Source organism: Centruroides vittatus, unplaced genomic scaffold (assembly GCF_030686945.1).
Source record: "Centruroides vittatus isolate TY-2023 unplaced genomic scaffold, ASM3068694v2 contig_801, whole genome shotgun sequence".
In the NCBI taxonomy this organism is placed as follows: Eukaryota; Metazoa; Arthropoda; class Arachnida; order Scorpiones; family Buthidae; genus Centruroides; species Centruroides vittatus.
Window position 1 is genome coordinate 218,171 of NW_027122519.1, and position 27,744 is coordinate 245,914.

At 29.1% G+C, this 27,744-nt stretch overlaps 1 protein-coding gene across 1 annotated transcript; it reads right to left on the reverse strand.

The window, feature by feature from the left end:
* Positions 1–428: 428 nt before the first annotated feature.
* On the reverse strand, positions 429–27,744 carry Droj2 (DnaJ heat shock protein family (Hsp40) member A4-like). Its single transcript, XM_067278474.1, has 7 exons — positions 27,593–27,744; positions 16,838–16,976; positions 14,097–14,385; positions 11,488–11,715; positions 6,504–6,734; positions 6,216–6,415; positions 429–1,157 (listed from the first exon to the last, which is right to left on the reverse strand). The coding sequence occupies exons 2-7, from the start codon at positions 16,967–16,969 to the stop codon at positions 1,035–1,037; spliced, it is 1,203 nt and encodes a 400-aa protein (XP_067134575.1). The 5' UTR covers positions 16,970–16,976; positions 27,593–27,744; the 3' UTR covers positions 429–1,034.

Sequence of the window (27,744 nt, forward strand, 5' to 3'; positions counted from 1 at the left end):
TTAATTAAATACACTTTAGTAAAATGCTTATATAGCAAAGAGAATAATATCCCTATTCAAAAAAACCCAATTCGATGTGTATTTAGAAACTTTTTCCAGTTACCTTACTCCACAGAACTACTCAATTACGATTTCAGAGTAATGGTTAAGTGATATGTTTACATAGTTAAGCTTAGTCCATTATTATTACCCAAATTATTCAAGTTGTGTGGAATGAGATAGGAATCTTTAGAATTACTGGTAAATTCAAAATTATGGAACCGATTTATTTTCAAATTCCACAATTTACAACATACTTATAAATGGAGACTGCAGATTCTTAGTAATACATAAAATATTCTAAATAAGGTATTTACAGTTTATAAATAAGGGTATTGTAGAGATTCAATATTTTAAAAAAATCAAACTTGCAATAAAAACACACGAAATATAGGATCAAATCACATAACGTTACTTTATTTTCTAATATGAATTTCGAAAAACTGCAAAATTTTGATATAACCGACATTACTGTTTGTTTACATTTCAAACTGGAAATTTATAAGAACACAAGTCAAATGAATACTTGTTTATAAGTATTCACTTTAGATTTCATCAAACATATTTATATTGTATATAATTACTTATATATATATATATATATATATCATAAACAATGTGGATGTACAACTAGTTACATTACAATAACCCTAAGATTTTTGGTGCTCACCTCAAAAATTACATTTTTATATATGTATATAAAACTAATATAAATACTGTAGGAAGCATTATCTAATAAAATAATCTTATAAACACAAACCAAATATTTTAGCATATACAATAATTTATTTAAAGCAACAAGATGGAAATTTTGTCAGAGGTAACTTCGTTTCAGTTATTCAATGCAACGATTTCCGTTTCCAACAACTTTTCACAAATCCATTATAAATAAACAATGTCCTTTTTATATAATTTGTTCATTTTAAAGTGCATAAAATTTAAGTGCCATAAGTATCACGAAGGCTTACAGTTATAATATTTGAAAAGAAAACGAATTAATGAGTCTGGCACTGAACTCCGCCACGTTGATGACCATAGTCGTCGTCTTCTTCATACACTTGTTTATGTGTGCGTTGTCTTCTAGCTTCCTGCTCCGGATCCAATTCTATTAAACTAACCTGAATAAAAAATTGTATTAATGTAAAATAATAATAAAACTAATAAAAATGTTTACTATGGATATAATTTCATCTAAAATATTTTTTGTATTATATAAAAAGAAATTTTTATGCAGAAAATGAAGAAATCATTTGGAATACATTTGTTTCCTTTTTTAATTGTTTTAATAAACAAATTCCTAAGCATAACATACTTTAAAAAATGTCCATAGCTATTGTACAAAATTTCAATAATAAAATATACAGTATAATTTATAACCTAAAGTGCTACAAATTATTGAAAATGCTGTATTACCAGATATTTTTTGTAATTTCACAAAATTTGATAAATTATATGCAATCTGAACATTGCAGATATTGCTGTAAATTTTGTATCAGCACACATACTACTGCATGATTCCAATTTATTTATCATTGGACTGATTAAAAAGTATGTGTAATCTTACTATGCATGACTTTACTGTGATTGAAAAACCTATAGAAAGCTTAACAATGAAGTATTGAGTGCCTAGGAAGTTGGATAACTGAGATAACAGATTTAATTATGAAATTAAAAACAGAATAAGAAAGGCTAAAGATACTTTCACAAAGTATTAAGAGATAGAAATGTATGCAAAAAATTGAAACTAAAAATACTTAAAACAATGATTTGAGTGTGGTTACATTTGGATGCAAATCATGGACAATAAACCAAGAGGCAGTTAATAGGATGGATAGAATAACCAATGAGTAGATTTCATGAAAAGAAATCTGATGGTCAGCATCCAGAAGAAAAACAGTATATGATGGGTACATAATAAGAGGGAACTCAGGGGAACTGATGAAAATTGCAGTTCAAGGAATGGTGGAGGGCAGACATAGAAAAGGAAGACCTAGGCTAACATGGCAGGACAACATCAAAAAATGGACTGGCTCAAGCTTGGGAAAAGCCTACAACCCTGAAGAGTGGAGAACTATCCATCAACTGCAACCCTCTGTAAAAAGGATGCCATGTGAATGAAGTGTTATTACATAACATCAACCTTCATAATGATTCATGTGCATATAAACAATTTTTCCCAACACATCACAGTATATATTTGGAATTGCTTTAGCTCTATACTTTCTTTTCATAGAAGTTATTTAGTATGGTGTGAAGATTCATCACTTTGGATACATCTTAATAGCACTTCTTTCTGATAATTGGACTTTTGTGATATGTTCAGTTGCCTAGTAGAGTCATTGTTCTTTTCTGTTTTTTCAGTTTGGTGGATTTGTAATGTTTTCAATTCTTTCAGTCAAAACACTCATAACTTCACTTTCACCTATGTATATGTATAACCAATCATTAGTTCAGTTTCTTAAAAATAAACCACTGGACTGTTCTCGGGTTCAGGTTGAAAAATTATTTGTATGTTGCTGGTGGACTTCATCAACAGAAGAATCCTCTTCACAGGATACATTGTAGTGATGCACATCGAGTGGTCTACACTGAACAGTGTATTAAACATTGCACCATCATTGAATTTTAATCTATCACTGTTCACCAGCTTTCATATAAATATCTGATATAAGTTGATCAGGAGACTGGCCAGGATTTTAAAATAATGTAATATTTGCATTTGTATGATGTAAATGTTTCCAAAAACAAGCTTGCAAGCAGGTAGATATGCTTAGCAATTGTTCATAACAAAAATGGCTTTGTCAATCTTGGAAAAGCATTTTTCTAAATTCTTTGGTTTTCCCCATGTATTTGCTGTTGCCATCACTTTTTAAAAATCCAAACACTACTGTTTTCTACAATAATGACAAACTCTTGTAAATAACCATGGCATGTAGGTTTCTTGGACTTTCCTATAACTAGTGTTTACTAATTCTGTCTGTATTTTGTTTAATTATCTTAGCTAGTCATGATGAGAAAGGAGCTAACAGCGGACTTTGGCTATTGTGACTTTCCTTACCAGTTTCATTAATGCTGTATATATCCATGAGGGTAATAAATCATTACTCTCTACCAAACTCCCCAAAAACATCTGCTCTGCAAAAAACATGGTCAGCAGATTATTATTCTCCCAAGATATTTAGATTTCAAATGCTGTGTCATTATTTGAATCTTTGAAGCCAACGATCATTGAAAGCATCAAGCCTGGGTGATGTCCATTTTTACATGAAACTTTTTTCAATGATCACCAAGCCAATAACTGGTACTCCTTCAGCATTAACACTAGAATTGCCAGAAGGATTGTCTCTAACCTATAAGCCCATTAAAATAACCAACACTTTAGTATTTCCAGCAACAATGTATTTAATAAAATAAAAATGTTTAATAAAATATATCGTTGCTGGAAATACTAAGGTGTTGGTTATTTTAAGTATATTCCAGTAAGTTATTTGTTTTATTATAAGCCCATTGTTTACTAAATCTTAAAATTTCAAGGAACTGCTTTGTTTTATCATTATTAGAACATGATTCCTACTGAAGTAGCAATATTTTCATATATAGATAAAACTTATTTAAGACCTTTGTCTTTCTGAATTAATCTTTTTATTTCTTGCAGCTAGAGATGTCATTTTGGTTTTTTATATAGGCAATTAAACAAGATAGCACAAGCTGACTATAAAATTTTATGCATTCAATATTCAGTATTCTTCAGCTATATCAAGGAAGGAGAATCACATCTCATCCCTTATCATCATAAAAGAATACTATGGATGTGTTAATAAATATCTGAGTATGATTTGGATGCTGTTGAATTTAGTGACAACTCATCCTTTTCAGAGAAGAATTCCTCATACAGATGAAGGATTCTTCTATCCAAAAAGCCAGACAGCAGTGATTTAATTCCTGATGACAACTGACTTGCATAATTTATAAGTATCTCCAACCTCTCATCAGCTTAAAACCTGTATTATGCTGAAATAACATTTTTTTTACATCTAATTTCCTGCTTAGTTTTCTCTTACACTGATTTTCTATATAGGCTACAATATTTTTTAATAAGAAGCTAAAATTAGCAATATTGCCAGTAACTGATTATATAATTAGTCACTTTTATAGCCACTTAAAAGAGGTTTTGGATGAATAAACCAAAATGTCATGTTCTTCGAATCTGATGCTCACCCGAGTTCAAGAATTACTCAGAAACGATACTTTCTCAGATATTTTATTTATATGCATTTCAGATTGAAATTCTCACCAATCCCTCTTCATTAAAGGTACAATCTGCAATACACAGCCTATACTAATATTTCAGACTTTTCAAAATCAATCACTAACATTTTTGTTACTGTGATTGATTTGTTATTACACTTTCATTAATAATTGTATTGTTGAATTGTCTTCAGTTGGTTGCAAATATTTATAGTGGCAACAGTCTGATTTAAACGTGCAGTCTATTGTTTAGAAGTTGGACAGACCTGTTTATTCCATTTGCTGACTTTGCCAAATGATGGTTGAAAGCAACACCAAAACAACTCATGAAAGACTCCATTTATGTACACTACTACAGGCAGTTAGATTTGAATTCTTTTTGAAACCTGTAGCCATCTGGTGATGCTTTCAAGTTTGATCCTGAATGATCTTTACACCAACCTCTGACAATTATACAGAAAGCACCAATGAAATCATTTGATCCAACACAAATAAGGTGATGTAATGAGTCTTTTTATTTTAACACCACCACATTCATTCCCATAGTCAACATTCCCACCTTTGCTCTGATTTCCATCTAGGCTCTTTGGTGCACCACATGTCCAAAAAAATTCAGATCTGCAGAATATTACTGGACTTGATCATCATTGAACAATTTTGGATTATTGGCTACTTTTCAGAGGATACTAAATTAACAACATTCAAGGTTATTGCATGCTAGTTTGGACATCTACAATAATCCAGAATTTTTGAATTCCTGACATTTTCAATTCCAACATATTCAAATAAAATTTTGTTTATAGTTCTAAAGATATTTGATCACAATTTTGGATAAAAAAATTTAAATTTTGAAAAGATTATTTTATTCATTTGTATAAATTTAGATAAGATGCAGTCTGAATCAAAATGAAATTTTGAATTTATAATTTAGTGTGAAATTCATTGCACATTGATTTATTTGTTGTATATTACAGTAAGGATCAATAATCAATATTATGCTCTGTCATTATTTTTAAACCATATTAATCACAAAAGTACAATATAAATTATTCTTATGACTATGTAATTGTTAAATGAAATTCCAATTCAAAAACAAAATTAAGTTTAAAAAAATAAATTTAACAGCCAATATTAAAAATACAAAATTATTAATTGTATTATAAAATAATGAAAATTATGAGGATTATGTAAATTATAAATAAATATATTTAGTTTAAAATAAAATTAATTTTATTATGTTGATGATATATTTATTATTATTTGAAATTCTTAAAATATGGCTAAAATTTTTAAATGCATCATTTTTATTTTTAAAACTTAAAGTATGCATGTACGAATTAATACATATTGTAATATTTATAACAAACATAAAAGTATAATGTCTTTTAAGCAAATCAATTTAGAAATATTTAATGTCATACTTTTACAATAGCAAAGGCTATGATGATGGTGGTGGTGATATTTTTCTCAAGAATAAATAATAATAACAACAACAATATTTAATCAATTTCCTTCAATTTAAGCCACCTGTTTATCATTTACAGAAAAAAAATTCTCTCTCTACAATGTGACTAATTAAAATTAAATTATAATTTTTACAAAAATGACAGATTAACTGATGGTCTTTTTCTGTCAAAAATGACTAGTAGATATTGATCAGATTCAAATTAAATATCTTATTGTTTTATCAAATTATAATTCTCATTTCATTTCCATTTAGAAATGGAATGTTATGAGCATCATAATTTGACATACAAATATCTTACATTAATTTCATAAAATGTATTTAGTACTTTTAAAAATATATATAATAAACATTGAGAGAAAATTTTAAATTTGAACATATATGAAGGATCAGTTATTTGAAAATCAGTACATGATGTTACATACCTGCAATAGTTAAGTGAAATAGAAATATAAAAACATACCTCCTCTGCATTATCTGGAATGATTACTTCTAACCTAGCTGGAAGTAGCTCTTCTAATCTGGCTACAGCACTTGGATCAATTTGCGTAGGGAAATGAACCAAAAATTGGATAATCAGACGACCTTTTTCAAATGGATTCTTATATTGGGGCATACCTTCATTAAGCACACATTTAACTGCTCCATGTTTAATTACTTCACCTTTATAATTAACATTACAAGTAAATAAACAAAGGTTTAAACAAAACAAAATTATAAGTGAAAAATATAAATTTAAAAAGATATTTACCTGGGATGACAGTTACCACAAGATCTCTATCATCTAGAGTTTTAATACATTTTTGGAATCCACAAAGAGCTTCAGTCAATGTTAATTCCATTCTCATAATCAAGTCATGTCCACTTCGGCGGAATACTTCGTGTTCTTTCTCATCAAGAACAATGATTATATCACCAGGTTCAAGTCCAGGTTCTTGATCACCTTCACCACTAAATGTAATTCTCTGTCCATCTTCCATTCCTAGCAAATTTCAATTGAATCATAAAAATCAACTCTATTAACATTTACACTAAAATAAATGTTAGAAGTTCATTCTTAAATAAATCAAAGTAATTCTATTGGGGTACAGATGTGGTTATGTGAGATAATCCGTGGGTTAGGAGTTTGGTCCCTAACCTTTGAGCAGCATCAGTCTAGCAAAGACCGCTCTTGTTGTTACTGGATGGCTATTTAAAATAGGAGGGTTGTTAAAATGTCGAGTGGAGAGGTTGTAGGCAAGTTGATATAGTCCATGTTTCAATTAATTGAGTCAGCACCATGTTTAATGAAATAACAAATTTAATATTTATATATATATATATAAACCCAGATTACAACATACAGCTACCTAACAGGTGTATACACAGCTCTCGCAAGGTTCTAGGGATATCATTCCCTCGTACTATCTATTCTAACTAAGAGAAAGAGAGAGTTTACAAATGTAATCGAAAGTATTCTACCTTGTACAGTTGTCTGTTAGTTCCCAATCCTGTCTATTCGAAAATCCATGAGGCAGTCATTAGCGAGGTAACCGAGGGAACAAGGAAACAATCTGGAAGTCACACATTTCACTAGGCAAAAGATATTCTTTTGAAATTCATCGTCCCGAAGATTGGGTGTGCTGTCATTATATCCTCATCAGGTGTGGGAAATATGATCACATGATCCTTTGCTGATAGTTATGACACTTCAAATGTGTCATCACTGGGCTGGCTAGGACAGTGAGGATTAGTCTACTTTGGGTGGATAGTTTACTCCTTCTTTCGATTGTTTTAGATTCTTCCTGTGGACTTGTTTAAATGTCAACTTTCTCACATGTTAACAATTAGTTGTTAAAATTTTATTTCAATACCTTCTCACATCAATGAGAGGGGAAGAGACGTTTTGCTTCGAAGATCCCCTTCTAATATGAGTTTCTTAGTCAATTGTTTATCATTAAATTAACAATGGATTGTCTCCCATTTTTAACTCTGTGGAAACTGGACAGAATAAAGAAAAGTTTCTTATAATTTCCTTTTTTTGCAAATCCACAGAAAAACAACTGCCTGATTCTCAAAGTTACATACATAATGTATTTCATCAAGTGGTAGTAGTAGTAGTAGTATTGAGTTGCCATTTGCCATACATTTTTTAAAATTATTATTTAAAGAAAGTTTCAAATCTTATGAAAGATTTTTGAGCAACAACCAACACAGTTTCATGTCCCAGAGTTCTGCAGAAGATGCCTTTGTTAAATTGTGTGACACTTTACAGCAAGGAAAGAAGAAATTGATGTCTTTTAATATTTTTATATTTCTAAATCTATTTGCATTCATTAATAATGGTCACTCTGCATCTCTGCCACCACAAGCATGCTTTGCTGTTTGTAGGCCTTTGGGAATGATGATAAAAGAAAGAAAAAAGATGGTGGGACCCATATCTATCGACAGTATCCTGATGGCAGGATCTATAATTTTAACATATGCATTCAAGGCTTGGTATCTGGACTGATACTCTGGAATGTTGTTATAAATGACTTGATAATTAAATTATCACACTGTTTCTGATCCCTTTTTTTTAACCCAAGAAATATTCTAGGAAATTCTTGTCATCCCAGAAAATCCTGCAAATTTCTTAAAAATTCACTTTTTTCTTATTTTGTATTAAGGTTGAGGAAATTTTGCAAATAGAAAGTATAATTAACCCATAAACTGTCAGAATACATTTGTATTTATTAATTTTAAACCTATTTATTACTTTTTTAAAAATTTTTGTTTGTTATGGCATGTCACAAATGATCAATAATCAATATGTAGCTTATTTGTGGCAGGACTCTGAAAATTCTTTACTTATCAGAACCTGCAATATCTGGAATAATTGTGCTTATGTCGTTTTAATTTTTAACCATGCCCAGTAGCTTCAATAACTGCATAACGCCAAGTTGTGCAAATTGGGCAAGGATACAAACGAGTACGAAGTCTGCAAGTATGAAGTTTTTCTTCATAACCTGATTATTAAAGACAAACGAACTGCCGAATTATTGGTCTATAAGTTTGATGTTTCTATTAAAGCAGCCGAGGTAGACAAATCAAGAATACTAGAGAGCAAAAGAAGTACTACAATCTCAAAAATGAACTAGAAATCTTCCAGGCTGCGGATGGAAAAAAAAACATCTGTCTTCTCTTAATGGCATTAAACACAATTCCATTCACATCAATTGAATCGGAAAGAGCATTCTCGGAAGCAGAACTTTTCACTACTAAAATAAGAATCAGATTGAGTGATAGGAATATTGACTATCTTTGCTTTTTAAAATCTTAATACAAAATATTATTGTAAATTTTTATAATAAGATTTTAAAAACGAAAATTTCCTTTTAAGTTAGAAGTTTGATCTAAGTTCATATTTTTTAAATTTTCAACTCAATTCAAAGCATTTTGTTGTTGTTGTTGTATACAGTTTCCAGCCAACTTTAATAAATTTTTTCTATTTGTGAAAATTTCTATGTAATTCAAAGGTAATTTTTAATATATATCTTATACAGCATTATTAGTATGATTTTGGAGGTTGCAGAACGTATTAAATTACTTTAGAAAATGAAAAAAATTATATCATTTGATTTCAAGATATTTTTTATATCTTAAAAATAATTAATTCTATACCAGGAAACAGTTCATTTTTCCCCAAAATCCCAGGACAAGCAAAAGACCGGAAAATGAGAAACCCTAGCCTGGACATTTAGACACACAACACAAAAACTGGACTGGTGGAAACACTTGGAATGGACAAAGCATCATATAGGTAGGGATAGTTAAGTCAGATCATGATAGGACTATCATACTGTATATTTCTACCCCTATCTATGGTGTTTTATCATGAAATGGTTGTAACCTTAGGTACACCTGTATTAATAAATCTACATTTAATAAACTAGGTAAAATCTAAGATTTTATTGGCAATGTAAACATTGAACTTTAGAGTCAAACCGTAATTATTGTGTAAAATCTGGAAGTTAAGAACCTAAAATTTCTGAATTATTTCACTCCTATTATAAACGGCTTAATCAATAACATTCCATACCCGGGAAATTGTTGACCCTCGACTGGCAACAATCGTCCCCTAACTGTCAACAAGCCGTTATTCCCTCGGAGCAGGTAGATCAACTTGCACGATAGTTTACAGTTAGCATCCAAACTAGTCGTTTATTTAAATCCCGGGAACACCTATGGCCCTAATTGTGATCAGTTATCGATCATGTGACTGGTTTTCTCATCAAAAACCTATAAAAAACGATTCCTTCCCCCCTAAAGGGCTCTCCGATCGTCTCTCGAGTACGACGTACACTGCGCCATTCGCCGAACCCACAAAAGTTTCTAAGTTCTTTTAGTGCCAGTGTCCAACTACGACTCCATTCGCCGGACTCCGTCTATTACAGAATTTATAAAGATTTTCTAAAGTACTAAAGAATTCTACAGTTTTAAGTGCCCGTTTACGACAGTCTACAACTCCTTTTACTGGACTCCGTCTATTATGGACTTGTTAAGAGGTATGAATAAATATTTGTAAACTCTCTCTCTCCGGACCCCCTTTTTGTATATGAGGGTAGAAGTGTAGTTTTGTTCGTTTCGCTTTTAATAAATCTTGTTTTGTTATAAAATGGTGTCTTTCTTGACTGTCGGCTTCGCCTTATCGTCGACCCCATCCTTCCTCCTCCTCCACTCGCGTTAACGCGCCACTGACGTAACATTCATCCTTGACAAGTGAGTCGCCGGAAAGGGAGGTACGACTCCCTCTTACCTCCCTGGGATCTCACAATTGAAAACATTTTAATAAAAATTACATTGTATACATTAAAAGACTTACATAAAAAAAATAATAATTTTCTTTGGAGTCTATTCTTTAATCCTTTTAACAGTCCAATTCAGAAGTAACAGTAAAAAACTGGCTTGAAAAAATTTTATCAATCTTTTATTGTAAAAGTGAAAAATCCTACAATAAACAGTCGATATTTGATCAGTTTTAACTTGTGTAATTTTTTTAATATTTTATGCTTGCTGTTTTTTGAAGATTTAGTTATATCTTCAAGCCAGTTTTTTACTGTTAAAAAGATTAAAGAATCGACTTGAAGGGAAATTATTATTTTTAAGTAAGTCTTAAATGCTTCAAATGAAGATAATCCTGGGTTATGTTGTTTATGCAAAAATGAAATTATTAGTTGCTAAATTTAGTAAAACCTGTATGTAACAATCCTTGGCTATGAGGGAAAAAAACCCTTTCTGTGCTATATTGCAGTGATGCAGTGTTTAATGATTTTGAGCTTTAAATCTACACAAATACCCTGCTTATAGCAGAATAGAAAAGAGAATCTAATTTTTAGAACAAAAACTTGTGTATAAGGAAAACTACATAAATTTGAATTAGTTTAAAAATCATCAATGACAGGAGTGCACTACAAGAATTTTTTTCTGTTGTCTTTTTTTCATGAATGTACAACTTAAGCCCACAGTATAGTTGTAGATTGATGGCAGCCAAGTCTGCCTTTTTAAAAAAATTTTAATTATGCTTTTCTCTAATTTTTCTCAAGTAACTTTTAATAAATACCATGTTTACTAAAACTTTAATGCCAAAAGACAGTTGTTTAAAACATTGTTTAACTATTTTGCTATCAAGTGTAAATTTCAAAGTTTTGACAAATTTTTAAATTATTTGAATGAATTTATGAAATTAACATTTTCTGTTTAAAATTTACACTTACCTTTATCAATATGAACTTCTAATAGCTTTCTTTCTCTCACAACTTTTCTACCTTGGCAATTTTTACACCTGTCTTTAGGATTTATGCGCTCTCGTTTGCCTTGACATTCAGGACACACAGTTTGAATTTGTTGAACCATACCAGGACCTAACTGTTGAATACGAACCTGCATTCCAGTTCCTCTACAATTTGGGCATGTTTCCACAGATCCTTTTTTACCACCACGACCTGTAATTAAATATTTATAATTATAAATTATTGGCATAATTAAAAAATAAATAAATTTACTTATTATATATTATTCATATTTTAAACTTTAGATATAATTATGAATATATAGTAGAGCATGGATTATCCGAATACCAATCAACTGAAACATCGGTTAACCGAAAGAGTTCCAGTCAGCAAATTCAAATTTCCGCTAGTGCTTTGATGCTGCAGCATTCTCCCCTCCCTACCAATGTAAACTGTAGACTGACTTTAATGTACTACGTTATGTAAGATATGTATTTATAAGATGTGTGATACAAAATATATACAGTACAGAAAGTCAGTCAGAAAAGAATGAAAATTTGAATTTTCATGTATTTGTCTACAATACAATTACGTAAGATTGATATTTAATCTGACTCCATCGTTTTAAATAGTTTATTTAGAATATACAGTACAGTTTTGTGTTTAATATATTTTTCGTAAACGATTGGTTATCTGAACAACCCCAGTCCTAAATTGTTTCAGATAATCGATGCTCTACTGTGTTCAGATAAGGGAATATCTATCTATAATATCATTAAACTATGGATAAATCAGTTACACTATTATTGGCCACAAAACAAAACACAACCAGTAATAATTAAAGTAATTTGAAAATTTATGCAAATAGTGTAAATAACAATTTTGATTTCATCAGACACTCTTACCTATAAAAAACTGTGAAAATGTATATACCATCATTCTACAAAAAGTTCAAACATTTTTATTTTAAATTTCCATCTCAAACATCCTACATAAATAAACTAATATCATTCATATAAAAAACTTAACTATTTCATTTCATTACACTCTGTTTTAACAAAATTATTTAAAAGAAATGAAATGTTAATGCTTCATTTTTAAACAATTTAAATAAGTTTTTTTATAAAAAAAATTAATGATTTTTAACTTACATGTGAAGATCAATACACACAAAAACATGATTAATACTCCACCCTCTTCTTTTCTTATTTATTAAGCTTTAGATTCTTATAAGAAAAACAACAATAATGTTTAAAGATTAATGCATTATATTTTGCATTATTTTCTTTGGTTTAAAAAGCCGAGTCCATTTTTCTGTTTAAATATTTTTAATAAATTGTGCACCAATGAATTCCTTTTCTTTATTTCAATAATTACTACTAATTTTTGATTGTAATGATTAATTTTTTCAAGTATTACATCTGTCTGAATAGAATTTAATTTAGATATTTTTTGAAAATTTATTTTGGTAAGCAGCTGACATATCAATAATTAGGGTTGTTGAATATTCTTATTTATAACTTATGAGAAAAACTTAAAAAGTTGTTTCCTTTTATAATTAATATGCATAACTATCATATTATTCCTATAGATCTTAATGATTCTAAGACAGGATTAAGTTAAAAAAAAAGAAAAAAAAAGCTAAACCTCATTGATTTTTTTTGGATTATTTTATTTTCTCATAAAACTAAATTTAAAGCATAATTTGTAAAAATATTTATAATTCTGTTGTTATGAGCCCACTTAATTATAAGCAGCTTTAAATCTACTTTTATTCTAGTTTATGTCCAAGTTTAAATCATGTCTTTCTAAAGTAACAAATAGATCTCAATAGTCAACTAGTAGATTTCTGGTTCATCCAGATTATAAAACAATTCTCAGAAGTGTAAAAGATATAAATATGGAAAACCTATAAACACAAAAAAAAATCAAAGAACTCTTAAGTGCATTTTTGCATGAGTAACATTTGCAGCTTGCAACAGTAGGCTTGTTTCTATAAATCAGCATATTATGTTCATTATTATGCATTCCATGGGGATATTCTTTGAGTTTATTTAATATCTTAATAAATCTTTTCTAATCTTTTAAGATCTTCAATTATAAAAAATTGCTACTTTCCTGTTGAACAAAAATGTGTGCTTCTCATGGCAGTCAACATGTGTCAACATCATACAGTAAATCTACTGTAACCTCACAAGTTACAGTATTAACTAATTCACTCAATATCTACAGCTACTATTGTTTCACTGAGTTTCAGTCATATTCTATTGTTTGTGAAGTTCAGTAAACACTAAAAATGACATCTAAAAGAAAACGTGGTTATAATAATGGAGAAGAAATTAAAAATATAAAATAAAATGTATAAACTGTGTTATGTTCTTAATGAATTTTCTGGATCATATAGTTCAGACTCAGTCCCATTCAAGCCATATAAATGGGTTTCACTGCACTTATCACCTTTTATATAATGCTCATCTTAGATAACTTAATCCCTTGTCTATAATAAATTTCCTTTCAACTTTTTTTTTTGTTTTTACAATGTAATTTTATATAAGTAAAATTAATAATTATTAATTAAAATAAACCATTCTCACCTTCACATTTGTCACAAATTACATTTTTCTGAACAGCAAGTTTTCGAACTGCTCCATTGTATAACTCTTGTAGAGTAACAGCTAATTGATGAATCACATCTTTACCTCTACATTCACGTCTTCTACTGTGGCCACTACCAAAAAACATATCAAAAATATCCATAGGAGATGAGAATCCACCATGTCCACCAGCATGTCCCTCTTTTATTGCTTGTTCACCACCCTGATCATATATCTTTCTCTTTTCTGGATTAGACAATACTTCATAGGCCTGAGAAATTTGCTTAAACTAAAAAGTAAAATAAATGTCAAGATTTCATTCTGAAATCAAATTTCAGATTTTAAACATTTCATTAAACATTTACAAATGATTCTATAAAATCAAACAAATATTAAATAAGTATTGATATATCAATATATTTATCTATCTTTTCTACAAAACTTTTTAAAATTTTATATATAAAGTATTAATACAATGTAAATTTGTCTATGTATTTATATTTCTATAATAAGAAATTGCATATAGTTAACACAAAAACCAAAAGATTAGAAACAAAGAATATCATCTATGTATAAAAATTTTTTTTATTAATTACAGAAATTTATAAAAAACTTTGCTACACACTAAACTAAAATCATCACATACAATGTAAGCAACATATTAAAAACAAGACATAATAAGAATAATGCATGTTATTTATAAAATGTACGAATCATGTCACTATTACATTACAAATGCATGCATGACAAAACTAAGATTAGTCATGTGTATGTTTGTAAGTCTTTCTGTGCAAAGAACTTGCACAGGAAAAGTTCTATATAGTGGTATAGAAAACTTGTATATAGTGGTACCTTGTACTTTGACTAATTTCAAACACTAAAATCAACAAAAACTTGCCTTGGAGTTCAAATGATGCTTCAAAGTTCAAACTGTAAGCTCAGTGAAAAAAATGCACTCAACGTAAACGCCATCTGTTGTGCACCACAGTCATCTCTCACTCTTGTGTTATGCTCATATTTTTCAGTTCTTTTACACTTTATTTTTGGTATATTAGGTTATAGTGTGTGTTGTTTGTTGATTTTTAATGATTTCTTCCTGAAATTTTTCTTTGTTAATAGTTTTTGGGCATCCAGTACATTTTGTATCCTTTATTTCAAAATTTCCTGAACAGAACTTTTATGTTTGAAGTTTAGATGCATCATTCCCATATACATTACATCCTTTCCAAAACAATAATCTGATATGCCACCTTCTGATGCCACCTGCTCACATAATCTGATATGCCATTTTATCTGAAGACATTTCAATTTGATTTTATTCAAACAAAATGCCAAGTAAAATGTTTAAAATAAGCTTCTAAACAAAGAATACTATCTCACATTAGGAATAATGTGTTAAGTTTCCTAACTGTTATAATCAATTCACACATCTATGATATGTAATGACAGCTGTTAAAGCAACAAAGCCTAATAGGAAGGCTGTAGTATTAATGATTGAGATGAAAAATGAACTTATTGCAAGGTATGAAAGTGGTACATATGTAGCAAATCTGGCAGCCAAAGTCTATGGTGGGCAACCAATAAATGCAATTTTTATTTTATTATACAGTATTTAAGTATTTTATTTATTGTTTTCATGTTTTCATTTATTATTAGGGCATTTAATTATGTTGTTTTTACCTTAAATTATGTATATTTATTATTTTAAGTTTATTGAAGTGAGTATTGTTTAAGACCTGAGAATGACCTACTAATTCATTTTCAATTTTTTCTAATGGAAAAAAAAATTGATTTGGACTTTGAACTTTAATTCATTCCAGAAGGCAATTTGAACTAAATTCGAAGTATGACACACCACAGTAATTAGTGAGACACACTACACATCATCTTCATTCACAGTTATTATATTAAATATTCTCTTTTTTTTATGATTTGATTTTGAATTACAGCTAAAATTCCTATCTGAAGAAATAAATTTATCAATAAGACAGAAAATGTGGAGAAAAAGTTCTATTAAAGTTTCTTATGACTATGAGCCCAACTGTTATCCATAATGCTGAATTCTAATCATTTATTCTAAAAACAGAATTGTAATGCAAGCTGTGAGAACAACTTCTATACATCTTTTGAAAATGTTTCTGTTAACTGGATTTTGATATTCAAGATATTTTTGTTTGATACATTTAGTTTGATGTATTCACTTATTAGATGATTTTTCTACAAATGGGCTTATTTTTGATATATCATAATTTTAAAGCAGCAATTTCCTCAAAAAACAGAAAATACAAACAACAGATTAGCTCATTGTTACAGTAATAAATTAATAGCTAGTTTAGCTCATGTTTGAAAATTCTGAAATGTCAAACTTTTAAATGTGACATTTATACTACAAAAGCTAGCATGATCATATATCATGACATCTTGATAGGTTCTTTATAATCAATTTTTGCTTCACAATTGATTTTCATTATATATAATTTTCACTTAAATAAATTTAGTTTTTAGTGATGTAATGTATTAGTTATATTGTAATTTCAAAGAATTAGTTTATCAATATTCTATTTTTCTAACAAAAATCAATAAAGACATTTTCTGATAACACAACAGAACAAAATTATAATTTAATAAATAATTTTTACTTAAAAATACATTTTATAATAAATTTAAAAATCTACACTTTCATTAAGCTTATTGAGTACTTTCCAAATATTATTGTTAACACAAAGCAAATTACTACTTACTCTTTCTCCTTCATTTGGGTTTTTATCAGGATGATACTTCAGAGCTAATTTTCTATAAGCCTTCTTTAGTTCATCAGATGTACAGTTTGGTTTCACACCCAATATATCATAATATGTTGTTTCTTTTACCATTTTTTATCTACAAGATAAAAATAGTTAACTACAAGTTACATTTAAAAAAATTTAAATCATCATCTCACTACTGAATATGAATTTTCATAAATTAAACTTTAAAATTACAATCTTTGAAAAGTTATTTATAATGTAATCAAAACATTTCAAAATCTTATCTAATTAGGAATTAAGGCAAATGATTTTTTAATTCCGTAATAAATTTTCTTATTTTATATTAAAGATAATAAATTATTAATAATAATAATAATAATAATAATAATAATAATATGGCATTACATGATGTAGATTCTTCTGATGTTTATTTTAACTGTATTATTGAGAAATGAAAATATTGAAAATTCTAAATGGCTTCAAAAAGTTTGACTTGATTAATAAGTACTCAAATTAAGTTTCAATTAAATTAAAAAGAAAAATTCATATCATCAAGATTAATACTAGCAACAAAACCAGTTTTCAATAAATTGCAATTCTAGCAAAAACCAAAATTAGTTTTAAAACAGACAATGAAATCAGTATTGTGTTTACTTGGCTATTTTGATTTTTAGTTGGGATTAAAGTATGAATTTAAGATGGTTCTATGTATATAGGTCATTCAAATGAAACACATACAATATATATAACAAAATACACTACTATTTAATTACCAATATGCTTACAAAATACATTCAATCTGGTATCTAACCAGTAATGTCTAAACATAGTCACCTCTATCGTTTAGTCAGTCTCAATTCTGGTTTTCCATATACCATCTGCATAGAAGCTTACTAGTTGTAGTCAAAACCAATCTTCCATCATATATCATGGACCTCTTGATCATAGGTAAAATAACATCCCTCTAATGCCTTTTTTCAGTGGCCCAAAGATGAAATAATCACAGACAGAGGTTTAGATTGTATGGGAAGTGTTCAAGACCTCCCAGCAAAAACACTGCAAGATGTTTGTCATTACTCATATTGTGTGAATCTGGCATTTTCATAAAGAACAATGCCATTAGACAAGTTTCTCACTCATCTGCTTTTGATAGCATTATGGAGACCTCTTAAGGTTTCACAATTATTGTGTGGTATTGATGTTGAAGCCATTCCAGCAGGAAAGGGTCCTTTCTCAAGAAAAAGACAACTGGTATGACTGCCAACTGTTGCAGATGAGCATGTCTTTGAAGCAGAAGTGAGGATTGATATCATCATTCCCTACTTGTCTGCTTAGTTGCTGGATTAAAATGGTGACACCAAGTTTAATCACTAGCAACAGTTTGTGTCAAGAAATCTGTTCCAGCTTGTAATGTGTGATATGTTGCAGGGAGATTTCTATACACAAGGTTTTTGTGTTGTCAGGTGCCTCAGAATCTCTTTGTACACACTTTCTAGTCCTTCAATTCTTCATGAAGAATGTGAGAAATGGACTCAACACTTATGCTGACATTCTCAGCAAGTTCATAAATAGATGAACTGCAATTTTCCTTAACTAACCTCTCTACCACTGCATGATAAATCATTTTATTTCTCTAAAATTATATCACTGAAATTTATTTTCAACTTGAGTTTGTATTTTAAAAAAGCAATATTAAGTGTTAGACACATGTTTACTGATTTCCTTTTGCCTACTCATAATGGTAATATAATGTGTTTTATTTCTACTAACAAATAGTTATTGAAGATATAAGTTGCTAAAACCCATTGAAACATCCTGTAAATTAATAAATTTCTTAAGAAAAAGTACATTCATAAGTTGATTTAAAAAAATGGTAAAATACCATCAACTAATAATAAAAAAATTAAGAAGTTTATCATCCCAAACTACATAAAATGAAATAAAACTATAATCCTTTCCACAAAAATCTATCATTATAAATTTTTTCTTTATCAGTCAAATATAAAAGTTTCCATACATACATACATAAATTATAACAACTAGTTTTAAATGAAATAACTCAATAATTACATGAAAATGTCTATAAATTCATTTTATATAAATGCAGATAATGTCATATTTCTCTTGATATCCATTGATAAAAACTGCTATTAATTATTAGTTATAAAGCTAACATTTCATTTTAACCTTAATATAGTGTTAAATAAAATTTTAAAATACTTGCTAAATAATAAAATAAAAGCATTTTTAGAAAATGGGCCCGCACACCCATACATCAGTTATGTGAAACCATATCCATGAAACAGTTTTTGAACCACTAACACATAACGCTATACTTAAAGAAAAATTATGAAATTCTAACAAATTTTAAAAATCCTTTATATAAAATATAACATACTGTATAGAAAAATTTCAAGAAATATAGGGCTGTGCCTCAGAATCTCTTTGTACACACTTTCTAGTCCTTCAATTCTTCATGAAGAATGTGGGAAATGGACTCAACACTTATGCTGACATTCTCAGCAAGTTCATTTCAATAATTTCATTAATACAACATTAAAAATGTTGTATTAATGAAATCATTCTTACATGGAAACAGAAAAGCATACATTTTTAGTCTATTTTTCTACAAAACAAGCTTTCTTCATAACATAAAAAATGTGGATGTGTTGCCTTTAATGTTGTTTTTATTGGGTAATGGTGTGGGGAAAGACAACAGATAATAGAAGGGCAAACTCAGTAACATTCATACAATGGATCAGAAACAATTTGACTATTCAACACCTTTTAACTAGAGAGAATAGGAACATTCTTATTATGGAAAGTCTCCACAAGTAGAATAAAATGATGATCATTCTAGAAACTAGGGATGAATGTATAAAAGGAGAGAATTGTCAAAGAAAGCTTAAACCTTTTGGACTTTCTCATTTTGTTTCAGCTTTCACCTTTCTGGAAACCTTAAACAATATTTTCTAATGTCAATGTATAAGTGCAAAGTCTATTAAATAGAAATCTCTCTATAACAAAAATTTCTCTCTCCTGAGCATTTCTGTTAAATACAGATTTTTACTGTTTTAAAAGTATTTCAAATAATGTCAAAAAATTGTTACAAATAAATCAACAACATTTAAAATTTTGGTGGCACCATCTGTTATCATATTTTATTAAAAAAACTTTTTATATATTTAACTATTATAAAATGGCAAAAAGCTAAATTTTGAGACTAGGGATGAGTTTTATAAAAAATTGTAAATACTAATAACAAGTAAAAGTGTCATTATGTCTGCCCCTACTGGAGATACATTCAACCTCCATTATCTCCCCACCTCGACATTTAACACCAAAATTTAGTAGCATCAAATCTCCCTAATAAACAAACCACCCTGCAAAATTTCAGAAATTTCCAACAGAAAGTACAGGAGTTATTAAGCTTCAAACAGGGTGAACAAAATCATGCCCAATACACACATACACACAAAAATTACCCCAGAATTTTTTTGCATTTCTCAATGTTTCAAGGTGTCCCAAGTCTAAAACTGTAAAAATCTGGAAGGATCATTTTTGCCAGATCACCATACTTTTCTTCCGTATATCAGCCAGTAAAAATAGTAATAAGTAGTATAATGTAGTATTAGACAAAATGAATTGAAAAGAAAATGATTAAACAATACTATTTTTTAATCAAATTTTATAGTCATCAAAAGCACACAAAAGCAACACATTCCTATTCTAGAAATATTTGTTCTAGCTTAAATGAAATTTAGACACTTATAACTAAACATTTACTGAGATCAAATGAATCCAATGCAATTCAAATATTGAGTTTTATGAAGTACATAAAATTTATAACAAATCTAAGCAGTTAATCACTCCTGAATTAATATTAAAAATAAACATTACAAGGACAAAGTCAGGATTTGATGATAGATCCTTGATGATCCTAACATTTAAGATTTGCAAATTATAATACTTTTGATTTCTTAACAAATATTTATGTACTTGTATTAATTACAAAAAAGTAAAGAAATGGCATAGAACAAGAAACAAGTTGCTATTTATAAACTGATATTTTAGAATACAATATTAAAAGGATCAAATGTGGTTAATGTAAGTGAAACTAAGCAAAGCAAAGTGATGATTTTTCCTTAAACTGAGTTATTATTACACTAGCCAAAGGTCCGGGCATTATAATTGGCAATGCATCCGCATGGTAAGCGGTAGTTGTGGGTTTGAGTCCCCCTCCAGGCCAATTCCTTTCTTCCAGTTTAATATAAATTATTTAATTAAAAATTATAATTATTAAATTTGTTATGAGATGGAGCCTAACACCTCTCTCAAATATCAAATTGTTTGATAATTTATTAATATTATAGCCTTTATTTAGTCTGATAACATATGGCAGTGGTTGGCTTTAGTATTACAATGTATCAGATTTTAGTAGAGTTGTTTGTTTAATTTATTTTCTTTTGATGATATAAAATTTTTCAAACAGAAAATGACTTGATATTCCCTTCGTATATTCATTACATTTTGTAAAATTACTACAAAATATTTGAGCATTGTTAAAGTAAAGGAACTAATAATCGACACATTAAGAAAAAATATTCCATTTCTACTAATAACAAATATTTATTCTGAAATATTTGTTATTAGTAGAAATTTCAAGCATATTAGAGAGGTTGCAGCCAAAGTTTTCAATGGAAAAACGTGAATGTCAGACATTCAGTACCACCTTGTTAAACCTAGAAATCTGATGATGGCATTTAGAATGTTGAGCATGATTCCACTGACGTTCCAAACGCCATTGTCAAACTTCTAGGCTTACAGGAAGGTAGCACTGAACGTCCAACGTTCACATTTTTGCATTGAAAACATTGGCCACAATCTCGCTAATCACTATACAAAGGTTCTGTAGCAAACTTAAAAGTATTTTTGAAAAATACATGGTAATTAAAAAAGGAAAAAAGAAAATTTTCATTCTTATATCAATGTTCTTGCACTATTAATTGGCACAGCCTAAAACAAAAATCACTAAAAATTGACATATTGTGCTAACAATAATCGACATTTAACTATGAACATCAAAAAATTTAAGTAATAAGAATTTAATCCTATCTCCAGTTACAGCTATTTTTGGAATTGAAAGTATGTTTATTATTTGTGAATAAGTAATGAGCAATTACTTATTGTGACAGCCTGGCAATGTTACAATCATATTTTTAAATTATTTAATTTAAAATATATGCTCTCCACATCAAATTAGTAGTGGCTTGCCCCTGAACATATACTTTTCTTTTAACAACAGTCATGCCAGTCATCTATTAACTGTTTTCAGGAGAAAAGTTTTAAATTGAAATAATGTAACTTCTGGTTTACATCAGAAGTTCATATATATTAATCAGGGCCTCTTGCTCCTAAGGTTTCCATATTCAGTCTCGTATTTCATCTAACTCCATTATCAAGAAAGGCAGACAGACAAACAACAGTGGAAATTTATAAGTTTACAAGTTTTTCAAATTGCAACCCAATAATTCTATCAGATTCATTTTGTATAAAAACAGTCTTTTTGTCAATGCAGCAATTTATTTGCATAACTTCAAGATTGTCTTTTGTATCTTCTAAATACTTGCATATTTGTAATTCTCCCCCCACTAGAGAAAATATCTTGGAAATGTCAACCATTATTGCACTGACAAGCTTTAGTGTCTTTACATTAATAGCACAAATCATGTCTTAACCATTTCTAGGAGCCTAAATCAAAAAATGACACATTAGGGGACCACAAGTTTTTGAAGGGTCATATGTAATTAACAGTCAGTATACAATTACCTCTTAATCCAAACATTGCACTATAAATTACATCATCAAAAATATTGAAAAATTACAATGATTTGCTTACTATTTATTATCTACTAGTCTACTTATTATCATCAAAATACAGGAGTATATTTATTTCATTGGAATGGAATGGAATCTACTTTCATTAGATGATGTTGCAATTCTTCTGATGTGAACTGAAGATTGTTGAACAATATTCCATTATAGTTCATATAATACTTTATAGTCAAGAATCCATTGTAGTCTGATTAAATACTTGCTTACGTGTGAAGCAAACATTTCTTATTTCACAAGGTATTTTCAAAACAAGCCATTATTTATTGTTAAATGAAGAACAAGGGGAGAACTACAGTGACTTAAGAACTCCTTGAGCAAAAACACTTTTTAAATTTTTGTTCAAACTTCAAAACATGGTTTTTAAAAACATTTACAATGGCCATTATGATTTATCAGATCATCTGCAATACAATTGTCATGCACCTGTTAATAAAATGGTACTTATTAAATATTCAAAGTGAAGCTTATTAGACCACATGCATCCCACTGTGATAAAGATAAAGGAAAATACAAGTGATTGTCTGAGCACATGTTTTTGGAAGTGATCACAAGTATGGCTGTTTCATGTAAGTATTCATTTTTTTTCTATAACTATTGATTATAATCTTACAATTTAAATGTGTTTATGTTCAGGAGACTTCTAAGATTATATAAGAGTATTTTTAAAAAACTATATTAATTACAGTATTTCATGAGATGAGCTAACTTTTGAATGTGTCGTATATGACACGTTGGTTCTTAGTGTTACAATAATTACATTACAGCCTATGAACTGTTTTCATATTGGTAAGTTATTTTCTTTTATAGTTATTTTGTCATTTAGTCAGCAATATGTATTCTATTATTTATTTTAATTTTTTATTAAATTAATTTATTAATAAAAATAATTATTTATTTTTATTAATAAATTAATTTCTGTGATTTGGTTTTGTATAGTTATTTATCTGGTCGGCAGGATTTTGTTTGTTAAGAATTTATAAATTATTATCATCATAAATCATATATTAAAACTAAATCATTGACATTTATTATAATTTTTTCAGTGTCAATAGATGTAATAAGGAAGGAACACGATAGGACACTTGATATTGATAGAAATTTGTGTGGACTAGAAGGCTGGTCCAGTGATGAAGACAGTGACCAAACATTTAAACCAGTCAGAACATTTATCAACCATCAAATGACTTACATCCTGAAGAATGTAAGTCATTAGATAATACATTTGACAATGATGAAAATGATGCTTTAGCTATGTAAATAGAGGAAGATTTCTTGACATCAGTGCAGTAACAGACTCCACCATTGCGCCATACAAATAGACTTAAGCCCTTGCTACCAGCTCCTGCATTTTAGGAAGAACCCTGAAAGGGTAACAAGTGTCAGTCTGAAGAATATTTCTTGAATTATATTCCACAAATCATGCACAAATCAAATATCACTGATTCACCTGGAAAAACTTTTGAACTTTACTGCTGATGAAATGAAAACAATTTTTGGATAGTCTACAGAAGAGATAGCAGAGCAATAAAAAAGAGGAAGAAAAACACACTTCAATATTTTAAATTTAAAGTAAAAGTGTCAAAATGGCTATTACATTCAGATAGTACAGAAAATAAAAAAATGAACAGTGAAGATGACGAAGAAAAGGAAAATAATAAAAAAATACTCCACAATACTCCAACTTTACATCCCAGAAAAATACAATGCAAAAGTGGAGCAATACACATGCCAGAAATCATTGCAAATGGCAAAAATCACTGCTGCCAAATGCACTGATATAAAACTGTATGAGCTGTAGTGTACTGTATCAAATGCAAAATCCATCTGTGCCTTGTGACAAATAAAAATTGCTTCAAACCATGTCATATATAAATATAAAATGTCAATTATTGTACAAAAACAGTCAAATAAACCATTTTTGCATGAACAGAACAGTTTGCATTTTGTACAGGTAGAGATCCATTGTGTCATATATAACACATACCATTTTTTAATGACCGAAGACAAAAAAAATTGAAAAAAATGATAATTTACTAACAAGTGTCCAACAGCCAAAGGTCAATAGTATAACAAAACTTCAATTAAAAAAAGTTTTTTTAGTAGTGGATCTCAAGAGGATTTAAATTTTGAAACAGGATGATGTTTTGAAAATGTACAATGTATGATATAATAAAAAATAATCTTAAATCTGCAATAATAATATGAAAGTTTCCATCTACAAACCAAATAATTATATGTATTGAGATATTCACTTGTTTCATACATTGATTCTTATAAAGTGATAATCTGATATAGCAAGCAATTTTATTAGTCTTCTTCATTCATGTAGGCCTATATAGTAAACTTTTGATACAGCGAATGATTTAGTTCAGTGGTATTCAATCTATGGGTCACGACCCCAAATGGGGATGCAGAAAATTACCTTGGGGTCGCACTGTTAAAATGTTTGAATACCATTGATTTAGTTGATCCTTTGACATCCACTACATAATGAATTTTAAGCAACCAAAATGATCTAAGTAGTAAAAAGACAAATGATCAAAGATTTGATATAATATATAATGGAATCATAAAAGTTAATAAGAAGTTAATGGAATCAAAGATAATGGAATACAGGAATCTGCCAGAACTCAATAGTGTTGAGTGTTTTAGAAATCTTAACTCAAAAGATTCAGTAGTTTGGTAATGCTGACATTTCTTCATATTTGTAATACAGTAGAGCATCGATTATCAACCCCCAATTAACTGACTTATCGGTTAACCGACCACGTTCTAGTCGGCAAATTCAAATGTCCGCTAGTGATGTGGCGCCACAATATTTGGTTATGTCTTAGCTACTTTAATATTATTTTTGTTAAATTTTTGCATGTTTTAGCTGGCAGCACTGGCTCAACCATGAAAGGGAGGCTAGTATTTAAACCAGGTCTAATACATTATACTAATAATGAATTTTTTCATACTTTTCGGTTATCCGACTTTTCAGTTATCCGACCAACCCCAGTCCCCAATTAAGTCGGATAATCGATGCTCTACTGTATTTAGTTAATTTTTTTTTAATGTTTATATATTCACTTTTATACATAATTTACAATGAGAGTAATCATGAATTGTGATTTTTTCACTTAAAACTCAGAAAAAAATTGTTAATATAATGAAACTGTAACACATCAAACAGAACTAAGTGGAAATAAATATGTTATTGATATTATTAATTAATAAAACAGGTGTGTGTATTTATTAATTAATTTAAATAGTGCTGAGAAGGAGATAGAAGATAGATGCTATTGATAAAAAGTTTTCATTTTAGCCTTTTCCACTCAATTATTCTAATACCAAGATCATATCTTATTTCTTTCTGCTACAGTCTCATTAACACAAAGTGCAATAAAAAAGAAACCAGATTTGATCTATAAAGATTTCAATATTTAACTATTTTAAATATACTTGTGGCTCAAATGCTCCTTGGAAGTCACCGTTTTGAAAATTCTAAACACCAGCTGCAATTCAAACTGGACCTCTTCAATTATATCAAAATTATCCTTTGAATTCAATTTCATTCTGTAGAACCATGATTCTCAATCTGTGGTCCATGGAGCATGGGTGCTCCGTGAAACCACTTCAAGTGTTCCACAAAAAAATCAAATATACAATTAAAAATTGTTGCAAAAAATATCAATACAATGTAAAATAATTTTTGTATGGGAATGTAATCAGCAAATGCCATTATAATATACTAGACTGAGTGCACTCTTGATTTCAAAAAGGTTTGTCACATCTGCTTAATGATGATGTAAGTGTTCCACGAAAAAATCATCAAAGTTTAGCATTCCCCGACTTCAAACAGATCGAGAACAACGGCTGTAGAACGAAAAGAAGTCACAAGAGGCTAAATCTGGATAGTAAGAAGGGTAGGGGAAAACTGTCATACTGTTTTTTTTCCATAGATGTTTGCATTTTGAAGGCAGTGTGTGCAATAGTAGAAACGTCGAAGGATACAGGTTGCACAGTTGTTCTGCTCTCTTGTGACAAACATCCTCAAAGGTCTGAATTTACTGTCTGATCAAGAGTAACAAATTTCCAGTACACAATCCCCTTATGATCAAAAACTCTGATCAGTATGCTCTTTGTTACAATCCTGCTTCATTCTGTTTTCTTGAATTTCTAAGATTGCATTTTCACCCAACAACTTAGTTCCCACAGACCTCCTAAAGCATTTCAAGTGTGTCTGTGTGTATTTCCAAATTTAATGCAAAATTTAAAATTTGCTCTTCACTCAACTTTCAAACTCCTTCTCGAACATAACATTACGAAATTGCACATAGTAAGCATTCCACTTTGAAAAACAATACAGTTTATCAGAACCGACACTCGAATGCCTACAGAAATCCTTGGCAAAAATACAATACTATACACAAATAACCGAACAGCATGGACAATAGTTTCTTTCCGATCACACCTCATATAATTCAATTTTAATTAAGAAATTATTAGAAACTTGCATATAATTTTTAGAAAAATTATATACAAGTTTTAAATATAATTTATGTAAAACGTTTAGTGTCTTTGATTATGTGTGACGTATGTATAATTAAATTAACATGAAAAAAAAACAATTAAAATTTTGTGTATATTACCTAAATGGCGTGTAAATTACGATACCAAACGTAATTTTAACCATTTTTATATTAAATTACCATAAAATTGATATATATCATCATTTTTGGTCAAGTCTTTGTTCGATTCTACAGTGTTAATGGATAATATCTGGAAACTGGATGGAACTCGAATAAAAACGCTAAATTTACCATAATTAAGTAATTAAGAGCATTTTAAATGTTAAATTAGGCAACTTACATTTGTTTTCTTTTGTTAAACCAGCGAATATTTTCGATTGCTTAAATATAATAACTAGAACGACAGATATTAACGGAGCAACTTCTCTTTTCTGGAAATTTCTTCAAAGTTCTACTCGGTTCGCACTCACTGCGCACGCTCGCCAAAACCGG